Source organism: Solanum pennellii, chromosome 10 (assembly GCF_001406875.1).
Source record: "Solanum pennellii chromosome 10, SPENNV200".
NCBI classification, from domain to species: Eukaryota; Viridiplantae; Streptophyta; class Magnoliopsida; order Solanales; family Solanaceae; genus Solanum; species Solanum pennellii.
This window is the reverse complement of record NC_028646.1, coordinates 52394415-52413205: the sequence shown is the minus strand read 5'-3', so window position 1 is coordinate 52413205 and position 18791 is coordinate 52394415. Positions and strand designations below refer to the sequence as shown.

General features: G+C 33.2%; 1 protein-coding gene across 1 annotated transcript in view; it reads right to left on the bottom strand.

Annotated features, from left to right (window-relative positions):
• Positions 1-1088: 1088 nt before the first annotated feature.
• Positions 1089-18791, bottom strand: part of LOC114074266 (paired amphipathic helix protein Sin3-like 1) — a 54783-nt gene continuing 37080 nt past the window's right edge. Inside the window, exons 6-11 of the mRNA XM_027912129.1 lie at positions 3236-3310; positions 2257-2394; positions 1977-2160; positions 1632-1697; positions 1291-1386; positions 1089-1199 (exon numbers count right to left, since the gene is read on the bottom strand). Of these exons, the coding sequence (XP_027767930.1) occupies positions 1089-1199; positions 1291-1386; positions 1632-1697; positions 1977-2160; positions 2257-2394; positions 3236-3310 (670 nt within the window). The remainder of the gene's footprint in view (positions 1200-1290; positions 1387-1631; positions 1698-1976; positions 2161-2256; positions 2395-3235; positions 3311-18791) is intronic.

The following is an 18791-nucleotide window of genomic DNA, read 5'->3' as shown; positions in this document are numbered from 1 at the left end:
ATAAGTCAGATAAAAAAAAAATTATTCATTATATTGACCTCACGAGGTCTCTTCCACATTAAAAAAAAATTAAAAGATATTAATTTAAATAGCGACCTCATGAGGTCTCTTATTATTGACCTATTTTTGAGGTCTCCATTTTTAGGTCTCTTTTTGGCCTTTTTTTAGTAGTGTTATGTAGTAAGCAACATGACTATAAAATTATGTTGAATATTAAAATTTTGAAATATTTCTTCAATTATTATATATATTTATTATTATAGAGAATCGGATTTGACAACAAATTAGGAAGTTATTTTCAATGATTTTAAACAAACAAAACTAATTTATATATATTTTCTAGTTAAGTTTCAAGTTAACAAGTTTTATACATCTAAAGTAACACGCTCCTCAAGATCATTAGGTTGTAGACGGAAGGATTTAAACTCGGTGATTTATGCGGAATTATGCATACCTTCTAGTTATAGGATCGAGGTGCTATCACCACCAATTGCCTAAGATCTTTCTTACAAGATTACTATGGAGTCTTGTATTGTTTTTCACAACAACTACACTCTTTATCTTGAGAACTCTTTTATTGTGTTGTTTATGTTATTTGGATGAACCAAGTCCCTTCCTTTTATAAGAAAAGAATAAGCCTTGTAACTCTTATTCATTCAAGAGTTACATCACCCATTATCCTATAACTCCACTCAATTCAAGAATACATAACTCTTCTTCTTTTACTATTTAGTGGAGTTGTAACTTACTTCATGAAAGAAACAAGTTACTACTCAACCCATGAATGAGTGTATCTATTTCCAACAATTTGATAATGTTAGAACCCTTACACACAAGAATTATAAATATTTTTTATTTCTAATAAATTATTTACCAAAATGATATAAATGAAAAAAATAAACCTCACATATAGTAAAAGTTGAATATCAATTAAACGATGCAGGACTAATTAATACGATTGATGAATAATCAAGTACAACAATCTAAGTTCTAAATTAAACAATGTAAATTATGTAATTCTATTAAATCCACATATTAACTGTAAATTTGACCCAAATAGCACAACAAGAGTCATGTATGTCACTTCATCAATTTTTATTTCCGTCCAAATTAGACAACATATTAGTAGTAACTGAATCTGGCAAGAATCCAGATAACTCATCAAGCAAATCTGGACGGTCATTGAGAAGTACGGAAACCTACAAATATAAGAAAAATGTAGTAATGAACAAGAATATAAAGATTGTCTATAATATCTATGTACTCAAAATATTAAAAAGAAATGGCCACCTCATGGTACACGTCTTTGACATCCTTGCGCTCCTTCCTACACTTGTTCATAATATCTAAGAAGGATTTGTACTCATGGTTAGTTACTAAATGTTTCTGCAAGTCGGTACAAGTTAATAAGGTATTACAAAAGTGTTTTGAAGAAGAAAAAAGAAGACTTTAATTAGTAAAATCATAAGGTAATCGAAATGTAACCTTTATTTTGTTAACAAAGTTGAATACTTGTTCGAAGTGAATTGATTTCTTCAGAGGCTTGACTTCATCATTAAGGATTATATCATAACCACAGGGCAAGAGGGGATCTAATACAAGGAGTAACTTGATAATGGATTGGGAGTAACTGAATCTTTCAAGAATTCAGAGAACTCATCTAGCAAGTCATGATGGTCATTAGAAAGTACCGCAACCTACACATTTATTAAAATAGTAAGAAATAAGAACATAAAAATTGTCTATGATGTCTATGTATCCAACTTTTTTTTAAAAAAATTATCACCTCATGATACACTTCGTTGAGGTCTTTTCTGTCTTTCTTATACATCATCATAATATCTATGAATAATTTGTACTCATTGTCATTTACAAACACTTCTGCAAGAAGTTAAAAGTAAAATTAGGACTAATGTATTAAAACAAGAATAAGTCCTACTCTTATTAGTAAAATCATAACATAGCAAAAATGTAACCTTTATATTTTCCACAAAATTGCGTTCTTGTTCATAGTTAGTTGCGTTCTTCAAAGAAGCCTTTTCTTCATCACTGAGCATTATTTCATAGCCATTGGGCAAGTAAGCATTAAATCCAATGATCAAACTAGGATATCCTTTAAACAATTCTCCTACTCTTTCTATGACACCAACAGGATTAATTCTGTAAGGAATATTTATAGACATATTCCATATAAGTCACAAAATTAGAATATGTTTTGATAAAGATCATGACCATAGGTAAATTTTAGTTTCAAACCTTCCAGCCTTCAAGTCTTTCATCACATCAACTAACATTTCATACTTTCCCTCTTGGTCTACAAATGTGTCCTTAATCTTAATCTGCCTTATATAAGACAGAGTAGCATCTGGATCTATGCTGCTAACACACCTTATTCTTCCAAGAGATAGAAAAAATAAAAATATCAGAACCATAACCATTAGTAGCCAGTTAAATATATTGCTGAAAAATGTATGGTGTGGTCTAACATTAAGTAAACTAAGTGAAAATGTAAAAGATTATAGCTCAAATTCTAGTAACACGGGTAATATATCTTCACACCTAACTAAATCCTGAAAGATAAAGTAAAAACATTTTTTGACATAGAAAATAAAATATTTTAGACACATACAACAATGGAAGACTTAACATTAATTTTGTCATGAGAATATATGTAGACACTTGATTTACCATACATTCCAACTGAGCATTGAAACACATGCTCATATGTTCTTTTTTATTTTTAAATACTTGTTGCATTTTCGAACATTTCTAGCTACATAGGTTAACAACATAAAATAAGTTATCTCATTTAATTAGTCATACCGATACCTATTGGAACATGCTTGAGGTTTTAAGTCGTACGAAGGTCAATCTGTATAATTAAAGGAGGTAACATATTTTAAGAGTTTAACAAATCTTTGTTATTGATACTTGTATGCAAAATGTTTCTAAAACTCAAACTCAAAGTATCTAATAAAACATTTTTCATTTGTTCATGTGCTCAATATAATTTGAACACATTATAATTCGAGTATCTAAATAAAATATTATTTTAGGGGGCACTTGATGTATTAGGTCAACTTGTAATGTTCTTAAACACAAGTAGCAGCTCAGTAATATGATAATCCACTTTAATCCAATGCTTGATTTTGGCAAATCAAAAGAGTTGGGAACAAACATGTATATAAAAATTACCACACACATAGAATAAAGTTAATTAAAGGCATGAACTTACGATTCTTCATTGGAAGAACAAATTGGCTGCTTAAATGGTGGTGTATTAACTACATCAGATTTCAGTCTCTTCATTCTGCAAAAATAGAACAAAAACAACACAATTTTTAGTATAACACTAAAAATTGAAGAAAAAAAAGAAGAAAAAAGAGAAGACAATTTTCATTCTAAAAAAGAGCTCACCTTTTGAGGCTCAAGAAAAATTCAAAGTCCAAGAAGATCTATCTACAAAAAAGAGGGTTAATCGTTGGGTTAGATCTAAAAAAAATCTTCTTATAGTTGATTTTTCGCTACCTTTTCCTTTCCCTTCTTCTCTTTTCCTCCTTTTGGACCCAAAAAAAAAAAAATATAACAAACAATTAAGTTTCAGAAAAAAAGAGGCTAGGGAATAAAATTAATTGAGGAAAATAGTTTTTTTTTATGTATATCTTATTTAATAAAACATAGTATGCATTAAGTATTTACTTCCAATGCATCTTAGTGGCAGGTGTGCACAAAATATTTCATTTTGACCGGCTCAAAATCAGTGACATGTGTGCACATATTGAAGTTCAAGAATGATCCCAATTATTTATGCCCCAATTTCATTTACCATTCAACAATAAGAATTACTAATATTCCAAAAAAGAGCATTGTCTTTTTGGTTATGTTATAAATTTGTTGTAGTTGTAATCCATCTCAAAATGAAAATTATATCGTGGTCAAATTTTCTTTTCACCAATATACATATTGACCTCAAATTATCTAATTTGTGATAGAATAATAAAATTGTTGAATATTTAATTTCAAATTATGATCCTCTTGTAACAAACAAGCAATGTTTTCATCTTTGAAACAAAATTACTTATAAGACATCTAGATAATGATGGTACAATTTTTCCATCGACAATTCATTGTAATATTATAAAATAGTGAAAAAATAATTTAAATTTATTTGCAAATATAGATGTTATGAACTTCTATAAATAAGATATTAAGAATTATCTTAGATATTTGAATTTCTAAGTTATACTACTCAACATATAGAGTTATTTAAATTTTCCTCCCCTAATAGGTGCATCCTTTTAGGATTTGTATCTAATACTGTTACTTTAAGGGAAAATGCACAAGTACCCCCTCAACCTATGCCCGAAATTTTAGATACACACTTATACTATACTAAGGTCCTATTACCTCCTTGAATTTATTTTATAAGTACTTTTTTACCCCTTTTCGACCTACGTGGCACTAGCTTGAAAGAAAAAGTAAACTAGCGTTGGGCCCACAAAAAAGTGCCACGTAGGCCGAAAAGGGGCAGAAAATTATTAATAAAATAAGTTTAGAAGGGTAATAGGAGCTTAGTATAGTATAAGTGTATCTCTAAGATTTCGGGCATAGGTTGAGGGGGTACTTGTGCATTATCCCTACTTTTAATAATATACCATCTAACTTCTTCTTCTTTTTCTTGACAATTTCTTTTTTTAAAAATTGAAATATCCATGGCTAGTGGGCCTATTTGAGAGAGTTCAGTTTGACATGACCTCGATGACAGAACTACTGAGGGAATTTATAGTGCCTCCGATAGAGCATGCCACTTCTATTGGTGTTGCTCGTATGGAGGCTAGTTAGGGAGTCAATGAGCATTCTGTCCCCTGTCTTGTCCCCCATGAAGCTCTTAGCTATTTTGGATGTTGAGAATAAAAAGGAGGCGTTCTTGTGAAAAGATGCTAGCAAGAATACTAATGGGGATGAAATTACTTTTTAGAACCTTAGCATTGTGTTTGAGATATCCAAGGGAGACTATGAGGGATGTTCAAAATTTATCATTCATTAGCATAAAAGAAAATGAGATTCCAATAGGTAAACAACAACAACCAATGAGACGAATTGTTAGGCGGTAGCTAGTATTTACCTTATAGCTTTTGTTATTAGGTGATGATGTTTGCATAATCAAGACACAACTTCCAATACAAGTGTCTACGATCGTGCAATAGTATCCTAACCCAACAAAGGGTTGGGGTCGTGTCCCAAGGGAGTGGTTGTCAGAATTAATAGAAAATTATAATTTTGTTCTAATTAGTCGTAGTTAGAAACATTCTAGATTAAAAGGGGTGACGCAAGCGTCAATTATCAATTGGGGGGGGGGTTGTCACTAGTAAGTAAAAACAACAAATTAAACAAAGCTTTCTAAATAATGAGAGGGGATTCTTGGGATACGATTAAGAAGATGTGCTAGACTAATTGTTGTGTACATGTTTTTGATAGAGAATTCTTAGAATATTTATGACTAGGCTAGAATTTAAGGGGGATAAGCTCTCTCTGGAGCAACTTACCCTATTTCAAATGAGTTCCTCCCTCATACACACTTGCCGCATGAAGAACAACCTCCGCCATAACCCACTCAATCTCTGGAGCTGAGTGTGTGGGAATGAGACTAAGGTTCACTCTCTCGAGCTGGACCTCATGTTGATACACTCCCCCTAACCATCAATTTAGTAGTCTTAGTTTCACGGCCTCTCTCTCAAACAAGTCGGAAACACATATATGAGATTATATTTACAACTACAACCTCATTAGATTCATTGAAAACTACTAAAAAATCACATTTAAACTACGAATAAACTAACAACATGCAAGACTCAACGACTAATCTAACCCATATTCACAAAATCACACCCCAAGAATTGGGGTTATAGCCACACATGTATAAGAGATAGAAATTTATGCCAAATTGATCTTGAATTCAAGTGTGTATGAAACCCTTTGGATCTTCAAGTCTTCAAACCCTCTCAAACTTAGAGCAGAAATATGAAAAAGTACGATTCTAGACGAACATTATAATATTGTTAGACACTCTAAAGTACAACTATATCTAGTATTTATTGTTTTCTCATATCTAAGCTCCAGTAGATCATTCGGCATCATTAGTCGGAATCTTCGATTGACTTGGTGATTCCCCGTTCGGTGTCGTTCGGGACGTCTTGCACCAGCCTTCATCATTGTGGTGCTTTGGGTCATTGGGCGAAATAGTATTGCTTTTGGGAACTAATAGGCGATGCACAGACTGGTTTTTTGCATTACATATTTGATCATTTCCTTTAAGTCTCAACATACTAGAACAATAGGCGAAGTAAGACCACTTTGGTGACTCGCCAAGTGGACTCAGCAATCCTCAGACCTTCATTTCTTCTTTATTTTAAGATCTTTTTGTGACATAGTGTCCATGCTTTCCTAAAAACTTCAAATACCTGAAACTTGAGAGTTTTCATCAGATATTAAGATACAATAAGAATTTGAGGACACTATATCTATTAAAATATATCCCTAAATGAGTCCAATTTGTGGACTCATCAACACCCAAACATAAAATTTTGATCAAAATTTAGTAGTTCAACAAGCATGCCTCAAAAAGTGTTACTCAAGATTCAATCATGAAGGTACACAACAAAACTCAAATTACTCATGCGAGGATCGATTGTGTACTCAAGATTCAAATTGTGACACATCATTAGTAAAGATTCTCAAGCTCGCAGTACTTTCTTCAAATTTAAGTTCAAGCTCAACAAAAGCATTTGATTTCCTTCACACAAATGATGATTCCATTCTCACAAACAAAGGCATAATAAATTAAAGTTACGGAATCAAATACAACACTCACATTAAAAAAGAGGAACACAATGCATGATTTTACCCATAGGCTTGCCCGTATTTTCCATTCAACATTTGTTCAAGCTCTCTCAAGATTAAAAAGGTCTTTTAAAGGCTTGTAAAGGGGCTGAGTGCAAAGGTATGGTAATTTAGTCTTAGTGACCATGATCCTCATTAATGTGGTCCCTACAACACTTCCTTTCTTCTTCCTTCAACATTTTCTCTAGCGCTCATAAGTCATCCTATTATTCACTTCCATCGATTTCTTGGAAACCCTATTTCTTTTGTACTTATTCGACAACTTTCTTTTTCATTCTTTTCTTTTTCTTTTTATTTTTCTTCTCTCTTCTTTTTATTATATGGAGGGTTTCTATTTTTTGCAACACCATCGGTTAAGGGAGACTTTCCTTGCTCTTCTTAATGTTCCCCTTTTCTTTTTACCACACCCCCAACATAGGATTCTTACCTAAGTTGGGTTTTTCAATAAAACCAAAAATCATGAGGATTATGGGAAATGGATTAAGAAAGGTCTAGTTTTCATCCAATTTCTGCCAAACAAGGTTAAGGTTCAAGGAGTTCTCAAGGGAAGTTCACACACTCACAAGGGAGGTTACAAAAGAGGTATATGTCAAGTTGTCTCACACTCTACAAAATTTCCTAAGATCATATCAACAGAAAGCCTTACTTAATCGACTGGACAACCGGGGAAAAATCTAGGTGTTGTCATGCATGGTTCAAGGTAAGATTATCACACAAGGCATCGATACTTAAGTCAAACAAGACTCTACGGTTTGGCTAGTGTGCGACTTTCATCAAAAGAAATTCAATTTGATAAATGGTTAATTACAATGAGATTCAAAGAGTTCACATATTTTCTACGCGACTTCATTTGGCCTCATCAAAGATGCAAATTCATTTTTGTTCGATTCAAAGTACTATTTAAGTCATCAATATTGATTGAAATCGAGACTCAAATTTTCTAAGGAACAACCACATGTAAGCGCAAGCAAGTAGTGGTGAAAATTTGTGAAAAATTTGAAATTTTTCGGAAGGGTCAAAATAAATTTTGTAATTAAAATAAAAAGGGGAGACATAAGCTCAAACATCCACAAAAGCATATAAAACATCATGATAGATAGAACAACCCTAATATAAGTACAAAACTTAAGAAGCTCTTTCGTCTGTTGATTATCAATTTTTTTTGAAATAGTGAGAGGAACTCATCCTCTTGTACTCCCTCCTTCTTCCTCTCCTTCATATGCTTTCGAAGGGAGAAGTGTTCACCTTTCTCTGAAGTTTGTACTTCAAACTCCATGACTCTTTTGGATAAACAATCCAATTGATCTAGTTGTGCATCCCACTCTTTTTTCTTCATGGTCTCCTTGTTGGTCTTAATCATTTCATTTAGGAGTTCGGCTACGACTTTATAGGGCTGGTTTAGGATACCACTCGTGAAAAAGTATATCAACATTAATTTTGTTTTCAGGTCCAAGACCCTAATAGAATCTCTCTTGTATCACCTTGTTTGTCATCCCATGAGTGGGGCATGTCTGCGACACTACTTGAAACTTCAGCCACATTTCTTGAATCGTCTCATCCCCTACTTTTTTAAATGCGAGGACATTGTTCCTGAGGTTCAATAGTTTCAAAAGGGAGTGGTTGTGAGAATTAATAGAAAATTAAAATTTAGTTTCAATTAGTCATAGTCACAAACATTATTCGTTAAAAACATTATAAATTATTAGAGAATTCTAAATAATGATAAAGGGGTTCTTGGGAGGCGAGTAGGTTTAAGGGCTAGACTAAATTATTGGGTACATGTTTTTGATAGAGAATTCATAGAATATTTGTGACTAGACTAGACTTTAAGGGGGATAAGCTCTCTCTTTGGATAAACATACCCCGTTTCAAATGTGATCCTCTAAGAGACCCACTTACAGCATGAAGAACAACCTCCGCCTTAACCCACTCACTCTCTCGAGCTAAGTGTGTGGGAATGATACTAAGTCCACTCTCTCGAGCTGAACCTCATGTTGACCCACTCCACCCGGCCATGACCTCTCTTTCTCGCAAGCCGGAAAACATAGATGAGATTATATTTGAAACTACAACTCATTAGATTTATCCATCACTACTAGAAGAAATCACATTTAAACTACGAATACACTAAAAACAAGCAAGACCCCAGAACTACTATAACTTGTATTCACAATATCACACCCCAAGAATTGGGGGTTTTAATCACACATGTATAAGAGATAGAAATTTATACCAAATTGAGATCAAATTCAACCGATTATGAAGATTTAAGTCTTGATACACGCCAAAAATGAAAAATCTAAGAGACCAATGTCCAAATATTAGAGATGAAACCCTTTGGATCTTCAAGTCTTCAAAAACCCTCTCAAACATAGAGAAAAAATATGAAAAATTAATATTCTATACAAAAATTATAATATTGTTCGGCACTATAAACTACAACGCTAACTAGTATTTATAGTTTTGTCCGATCGGTGTTGCAGCTGATCATTCGACTTCATTCGTTGGAAACTATCTAGGAGAGTTGCCCTTTGGTTTAGTTTACTCCCGTCTTGCACCACCTTCAACATCATCATGCTTTGGGTCATTGGGCGACATAGTACTGCTTCGCGGAACTATTCGTCAATGCACCAACTTCTCATTTTCACCGCAAATTTGATCCTTTCCTTTAGGTATCAACACACTTGAATAAAAGGAGTAGTAATGCCCTTCGACGACTTTCCAATTAAGACTCGTCGATCCTTAGACATTCATTTCTTCATTTTTAAGGCCCTTTTATTTTTTTTAATTACGTAGTGTCCATTCTTTCCTTCAAACTTCAAATACCTGAAATTTGACAGTTTTCATCAAATATTGAGATAAATATGCATTTGAGGACAATATTTCTATTAAAATATATCCCTTAATGAGTCCAATTTCTGGACTCATTAGGTGGTAGTTGTTCCACTTGGACCTTGTATAAATAATTATATTTCTAGGTTTTTATGACTCAATGTATACAGTAGGAATAACATGACGTGTAGAACCCTGAAAGGTTCTAGACATGCAACTTAGCATACATCATACTAGGTAATACAAATAAATACAGTTCAAAAGAGTGTTTTTATATCATAAGAGAGTTTGACAAAGCAGAAGTCTAACATAGTTTAAATAATTCATCTAATACATCAAAACAAATGGTTGAGACATAACCCATACACCACAAACAATGTGTGAAAATTGAAATGAAGAAAATTATACAAGTGTTTCAGTCCTTGAAACATGAGGATTCAACTTTCTTTGAATTCCAAGAGAGAGACCAACTAGCCAAAAGTTTGCAATGTAGGAGTGTCAGACTCTACATTAGTGAAACAATGTAGGCACAAGTATGTATTAGTAAATGGAATGTACTAAGTATGATAGCAATGCATAAATGATATAAAATCATGCTTAAAGGACTTCACATGACATGCAATGACCAAGCTAGAGCATAATATAAGAAGTGAAAAAACACAAATAATAATCATGGTTAATTCAAGCTAAACATATTTAACACACTTTGTAATATACTTTAAAAGTAACCTAGTTTATTATTCTGGGATGCTTATCATTGAACAACACAAACCATCTGAGCTATGCATGGCATCATGTGTCTATTCTGCACCGAAAAGAGAAGTCCTACTTTCCGAGGTAATTACCATAAACTTTTAGATTACATGGATCCACTAGATTAGACATCTTACATGGACACAAAGTTGGGGACAAGGAAATTGCTGCTAGGGAAAAAATTTCTACCAACAGGAGTGCCTCCATCTCAATGTCTTCGTGGTGTTATGTAAAATCTCACAAAAATAGTCATATTATTTCATTTTACATGGAAAGACACAATTAAGCTATAAATTCAAACTACATTCAACTAGAATAGCTCTTTAAAACATTATTCACCTTAGGTGAGAAAATCTCTCAACTTTATGAATTATTATGTGATAAAACCTTTCAGAATCATGATTATAGTAGCATGTTAGAAAAACATTCACATTCTCATTGACACCTTTATCTAAAAGCACCCTCTAGGGATTTAAATCAATTTCGTAAATGCAAGCATATCTTTATGAATCTTCAGTTAGTAGTTCATGGTTTATAAACTTCAACATATGTCCATAGTAAAAATCATGGATCATACATATTCATCTAAATTTCACTTCAAAACATGTAATTACTTTAATACATAAATACAAGATGAGAAAAATCCAATTAAGTCATAATTGAGAAGAACCCACGTATATTGAATAAAAACCTAACTCTGAATTGTGAATTAAACTTATTAAATTGGAAGATCTTGGGAACCCGACGGAGGAATGGACTGCATTTATGAATACTAACTTACCTTAGTGATCAAGTCATAAGAGTTATGATGAATTTGAATCTTGAAGTGAACCCTAGCTTCTTCTTCCTTATGTTTCGTGATAACACTAAGGAATAATAATCTTGGGCATATTATATGTCCAATTACTACAAATTACCCAAATTTTAACGTAAGTCAAGGACATCCGCTAATATAACTAGAATGTTTAACGTAGAATTGCGATTATTATATACTAATATACATGATTGATGATTTTGCATGGTTCCTAAGAGAAGTGATTGATGCAAGCAAGAAAGGGAGTTCAATACGATGAAATGACACAAAGAATATTAGCTGGGGCGATGCCCTAGCATCACTGGCGCAACGAAGGTGCGATGCACTAGATTTTTAGTGAGGCTCTATGTTTCCACACTGGCAGCGCGTCGCACCAACACGGGAGGTGTGATTTGGGTATGATGCCCTAAGGTCTGGTGGACGTTTTGATGGAAGTTGGCTTTAATATGAACCTAGGTTTGGTTATGGGGTTCAACTAATTTTTGGTGTGCGCGAGCAAGAATTCAAGTTCTGTAATAGGTTTCTATTCTCTAACTCTATTTTATTTTAGAAATCGCATGAACAATTATCTTATGCGGTTTTCAAGTATCGTGAGTGGGTAAACACCCTTGTTTTGGGGTTGTAGCTATGGATTGAACGTTGAATATTTAAGGCTTTTGAACTAATTTTGGTTATCATTATAAGTTACTTTTATATTCTTGTTTTAGTATTTCATGCTTGATCACCATAGAAATAATACTATTGTCTATTCTTAAAATCGAGAAAGGATAAGGTAGATAGACCAAAGAATATAGAAATCTCGATGATTCATTGAGTTGATTTGTGTTAAGGAATGACACTCGGATGAACAAATTAACATGAAGTATAAATGCTCTCAAGTTAGACATGTCTATCCCCACTCAATGATATAGTTAGAACAACTATTTGGCGTAGGCGACTAAAGGTCAAGAGACCCGACTCATACAATTAACCCTGTAAACCACTAACTTGATAACCGAAATTAGTTCCGGAATTGTCTTTTACTTGGTTGAATCATCACTTTAAAGTTATTCACAATTATTTTCTTTAGTTACTACTCAATTCATAATAGTAGTTAATAATCATCAAACTCTTTTAAATAGTTACTTTTTTATTAAGGAATCTAGTATTGAATATAAGTAGATCATAAGTATGTTGGAAGCGAAAACTCGTTTCTTCAAGAAACTATATTAATGGAGTGACCACGTACACTTGTGTGTATATTGGGTGGCAACAAGTTTTTGTTGCACCTGCTTGGGACTTGGAAATTGAATTATAGTTGATTTTATTAAGTTTACAATTATATCGTTGAAGTATTGATAACTTGATCTTTCCTCTTATATTTCTTGCATTTGATTCTCAGGTCTGGCTAAGAAATGATAACTTGTCGAACCTCACTATGAACCCGAAAGATCTTTACGCCAATGTAACGACCCAAGGGTATACCGTAGGTGTAACATGGTGTACTTCACCCTTAAAGGGTATCATAGAAGCCCTTACCATAATCATAACACAAGCAATATAAAAGTACGGAAAATTTAAAATTTCTTTTAAACCCATACAATCGAAATCATTTTTCATAAAGCAAGCGTAAGTCATTACTATACCTTAGTCTCAAACCATCTATGAGACTCTTGAATAAATGTCTTGGGACACATCGCATATAAAAGTGTAAAACATGAAGAAATTACATAAAGTAAAATAATGGGTTTTTTCTTGAAGCTATGAGGACTCACCAAATCTTAAATTCTTCTTGCTTTTTAGAAACCTATCCTCCAAAGGAACTCAATCTCCGAAACCCTACATTTGGTTAGAATGTAGGCGAAGTATGTGTTACTAAAAAATGTACCAAGTGTGAAAGCTATAAAAACAACAAAAGAGCATCTCAAAATGGTTAGTAAACATATGAAATAGACAATATATATCATTGTAATAGAATAAACTCCAACATGAGCATCATATAATCATAAGTCAACATATGACATAGTTAATGGGCATATGAGATAAGTCATAATCATATTTAAAGAAGTTCTAACAGAAGTATCATACAAGAATTATTGACTTTTAGTCATCTACACCCATACTCAAAAATTACCATTATATTCAACTTCACAATTTAAGTACTACTTACTCACTTAGTGCACATTATCTCTCAAATAGTTTTATCATCTTCTGACTACCATGGGGTTTCCCCCTCCAAAACTCTTAAGCCTAGCTTGGGTCTACCACCTCATGAATACTCTGCTCGATTATTCAACATATGAACTTAGTCTTCTCTAACATGATGACCTATTCACATCAACTCTATTCTTTAGTAAAATATAATCTATCTCATCATGAATAGTAATTGTCCTCTTTCTTCTATCTAGAACTCTCCACAACATTATAATTCCTTATTTTTCTCATAAGGGAAACTTACTGCTTATTACTGACTGAGTGCATGAATGCAATCACATAATCTTCCCCATACCTATCTCTTTTCCTTAAATTATCGAACCTCGATATATTTTCCTCAAATTCTGGGAAATTCCACTACTACCACTCATAATCTTGTATTTAATACTATCTTTTAGGACGAAATACTACTCAAGTTCTAAAGTACCATCCTCTTAAAGTTCTTCTCTTAATAAGGTTTACGGAAGAGTATACACCTAGCTAACGCATAAATTATATGAACATAAGTGCACAAGTACACCCTCAACCTATGCCCAAAATCCTAGAGACACACTTATACTTTACTAAGGTCCTATTACCCCCTGAACTTATTTTATAATTAATTTTCTACCCCTTTTCCGCGTACGTGGCACTAGTTTGAAAAAAAAATTCAACCATCGTTGGGCCCACAAGATAGTGCCATGTAGGTTAAAAGGGGGTTAAAAATTATTAATAAAGTAAGTTCAAGGGGGTAATAGACCTTTGTATAGTATAAGTGTGTCTCTGAGATTTCGGGCATAGGTTGAGGAGGTATTTGGGCATTATTCTTTAAAATATGCAATATATGGAAGTCTTTTAACAGTAGAGACAATAACTAAATGTACTGAAGAATACAATAATAACTCAATTTGAATATGTAAAATACAAGATAACTTTCTAAAATTTTCTCTAACTTACAACCAACACTATGATATATGTGATGATATATTGTCTCACCCGCGCTTCCAGAACTGTCCTATACTTTGTTAGGGTATAGAACCTCTCAACTAAGTTGATCCACTACTCTATGCTAAAAGTATTAAGGAATCATATAAAAAAGTACTACCCTTTCTACCCACGTAGGCTACATGGTTTACAGAGGTTGTGAGTTGTTACAACTCACCCTTATATTGGTGTTCAATACCACTCCCAAAATATAACTAGCTCATATATTTAAAAACATAACTCTTTCTGTATTTTGAGATTATCACTCAAAACTCCCTCTCTTAAAAGAGATGGTACTCAAACTGCTCAAAACTCTTATATAAATCTCAGTTTCTCTTTTATCAATGTAAAAATTGATACCTCTGGAAATATATAGTCCTCCCAATACTCTTACCGAAGTCATACTTGCAAAATCCTCCCCAAAAATATATTAAAATCATAATTTTAATATGATCATTGATGACTCAGGATGTCATACAACATTGATGATAAATCTGGACAACATACTACATAAAAATTGATGACATAACTAGATATTATGTTGATTAAACATTGGTTGTATACTCAACTGTCAAACTAATCATGTTTCAAAACTGTTTCTCAAAACTCATCTTTACTTTCTCAAAAACTCAGTTTAAGAACTCATGTGTTGGATTTAAAATCTAATAAAAAATTTACAACTCAAAATAGGTTTAATGCTGGATTATAGACATGAACAAATCTAATAAGGATCTCAATAAAAATATAGAAACTCAATAATTAAAAATAAAAATTTTAAAATAACCATAAAATCAAGAACTTAAATCAACTTATCTCAAGAATACTCAGACTTAGGGGTATAATCCTATATTTCTCTTTTAGTGATTTGAAAATGTAAGACGTGAGGACGAAATATTCCAACACTATTATAGCCGTATATACCAGAAAGAATAAGGTTCTTGAAGAATTTTGAAGAAAAATATTTTTAGAAGCATTGATACTCTAGCTTGAAAGTAAACAATCAAGAAAACATTTCTTAAGAATATTTAATAAGTTTCTTGAAATCTATATGCACAAGAATTATGATTTTCATTAGTGATACATAATTGTATGGAAAAATCTGTGTTGAAAAGAATGGAATTCTTTGACAAAAAACTTACCTTGCAGAAGAATCTTGAAAAAGATCGAAATAATCTTGAATTCCTTTATTTTTATATGCTATGGCCCACGTAACAATTTATATTCTAAGAGATGTTTTTTTGAAGTTGACATAACTAGAATCATACCTCAAAACTTAATTTATAAGGAAACTACAAGAACACTTATCAAGAACGAATCATGAAATTAAAATGCTTAGTAAGAAACTTATGATTGACATGTTGGTGAACAAGCCCAACACTATGGAAGCTTACATACCTCGAAGAACTAGCGCCTTGGCGAAATCTTTAATTTCTTGAACAAAACTCGATCTTTGAACTTTTTCTCCTCTTGAATGTTCTCTCGAAAATCCTTAATGATTTTGGGGATGAATGAAACTAATTCTAATCAGTTTACACCCTTAATTGGGTGTAATTTGCGTTTAGAATAAGTGGGGGCAAGGAAAATATTAAAATATCCCTCCTATTTCGGGTAACTTTCCTTAAATTAACAACCTAATTTGAAAAGGGCATAGTAAAAACAACAAAATAAACAAAGTGTTCTAAATAATGATAAGGGGGTTCTTGGGATGCGAGTAGGTTTAAGGGCTAGACTAAATTATTGGGTACATGTTTTTGATAGAGAATTTATAGAATATTTGTGACTAGACTAGATTTTAAGGGGGATAAGCTCTCTCTTTGGAGAAACTTACCCCGTTTCAAATGTGATCCTCTAAGAGACCCACTTACCGCATGAAGAACAACCTCCGCCTTAAGCCAATCACTTTCTCGAGCTGAGTGTGTGGGAATGATACTAAGTCCACTCTCTCGAGCTGAACCTCATGTTGACCCACTCCTCCCGGCCAGGACCTCTCTTTCTCGCAAGCCGAAAAACGTAGATGAGATTATATTTGAAACTACAACTCATTAGATTTATCCATAACTACTAGACGAAATCACATTTAAAATACAAATAAACTAACAACAAGCAAGACCGAAGAACTACTATAACTTGTATTCACAATATCACACCCCAAGAATTGGGGGTTTTAACCACACATGTATGAGAGATAGAAATTTATACCAAATTGAGATCAAATTCAACCGATTATGAAGATTTAAGTCTTGATACACGCCAAAAATGAAGAATCCAAAAGACCTATGTCCAAATATTTGAGATGAAACCCTTTGGATCTTCAAGTCTTCAAAAACCCTCTTAAAACACAGAGCAAAAATATGAAAAATTAATATTGTATACAAAAATTATCATATTGTCCGCCACTGTAAACTAGAACGCTAACTAGTATTTATAGTTTTGTCCGATCAGTGTTGCAGTTGATCATTCGACTTCTTTCGTTGGAAACCATATAGCGAGTTGCCCTTTGGTGTAGTTCACTGCCGTCTTGCACCACCTTCAACATCATCATGCTTTGGGTCATTGGGCGACATAGTACTGCTTCGCGGAACTATTCGTCAATGCGCCAACTTCTCCTTTTCACCGCAAATTTGATCCTTTCCTTTAGGTATCAACACACTTCAATAAAAGGAGCAGTAATACCTTTCGACGACTTTCCAATTAGACTCGTCGATCCTTAGACATTCATTTCTTCATTTTTAAAGCCCCTTTGTGTTCTTTTTTACTACGTAGTGTCCATTCTTTCCTTCAAACTTCAAATACCTGAAATTTGAGAGTTTTCATCAAATATTGAGCTAAATATGCATTTGAGGACAATATTTCTATTAAAATATATGTCCAATTTCTGGACTCATTAGGTGGTAGTTGGTCCACTTTGACCTTGTATAAATAATATATTTCTAGGTTTTTATGACTCAATGTATACCCTAGGAATAACATGACGTGTAGAACCCTGAAAGGTTCTACACATGTAACTTACCATACATCATACTAGGTAATACAAATAAATACAGTTCAAAAGAGTGTTTTTATATCATAAGAGAGTTTGACAAAGCAGAAGTCTAACATAGTTTAAATAATTCATCTAATACATCAAAACAAATGGTTGGGACATAACCCATACACCACAAACAATGTGTGAAAATTGAAATGAAGAAAATTAAACAAGTGTCTCAGTCCTTGAAACATGAGGATTCACCATTCTTGGAATTCAAAGAGAGAGACCAACTAGCCAAAAGTTTGCAATGTAGGAGTGTCAGACTCTACATTAGTGAAACAATGTAGGCACAAGTATGTATTAGTAAATGGAATGTACTAAGTATGATAGCAATGCATAAATGATATAAAATCATGCTAAAAGGACTTCACATGACATGCAATGACCAAGCTAGAGCATAATATAAGAAGTGAGAAAACACAAATAATAATCATGGTAAATTAAAGCTAAACATATTGAAAACACTTTGTAATATACTTTAAAAGTAACCTAGTTTATTTTTCTGGGATGCTTATCATTGAACAACACAAACCATCTGAGCTATGCATGGCATCATGTGTCTATTCTGCACCGAAAAGAGAAGTCCTACTTTCCGAGGTAATTACCATAAACTTCTAGATTACATGGATCCACTAGATTAGACATCTTACATGGACACATAGTTTCGGACAAAAATAGTCGTATTATTTCATTTTACATGGAAAGACACAATTAAGCTATAAATTCAAACTACATTCAACTAGAATAACGCTTTAAATCTTTATTCACCTTAGGTGAGAAAATCTCTTCACTTTATGAATTATTATGTGATAAAACCTTTAACAATCATGATTATAGTAGCATGTGAGAAAAACATTCACATTCTCATTGACACCTTTATCTAAAAGCACCCTCAAGGGATTTACATCAATTTCATAAATACAAGCATATCTGTAACGACCTGTTTAGTCGTTTTGAGCTGCAGATTTTATTTCTGGAAAAACAGTGTGAGTCGACGGAACCCACGACGGACCGTCATGGACACGATGGGCCGTCGAGGGGGTCTCGTTCCAAAAGACTTAGACTTCTGAAATTTGGGTACTGAAATCGACTCTCTGAACTTGGCGACGGACTTGCAGGACGAACCGTCGTGGGCACGATGGACCGTCGCAGGTGTCTCGTTCCAGAATACTTAGACTTCTGAAATTTGGGTACTGAATTCGACTCTCTGAACTTGGCGACGAAGTGAAGGACGGACCGTCGTTGGCACGACGGGCCGTCATAGACTCCTTAAACAAATTGAGTCCATGACGAACCTGCATGACGGAC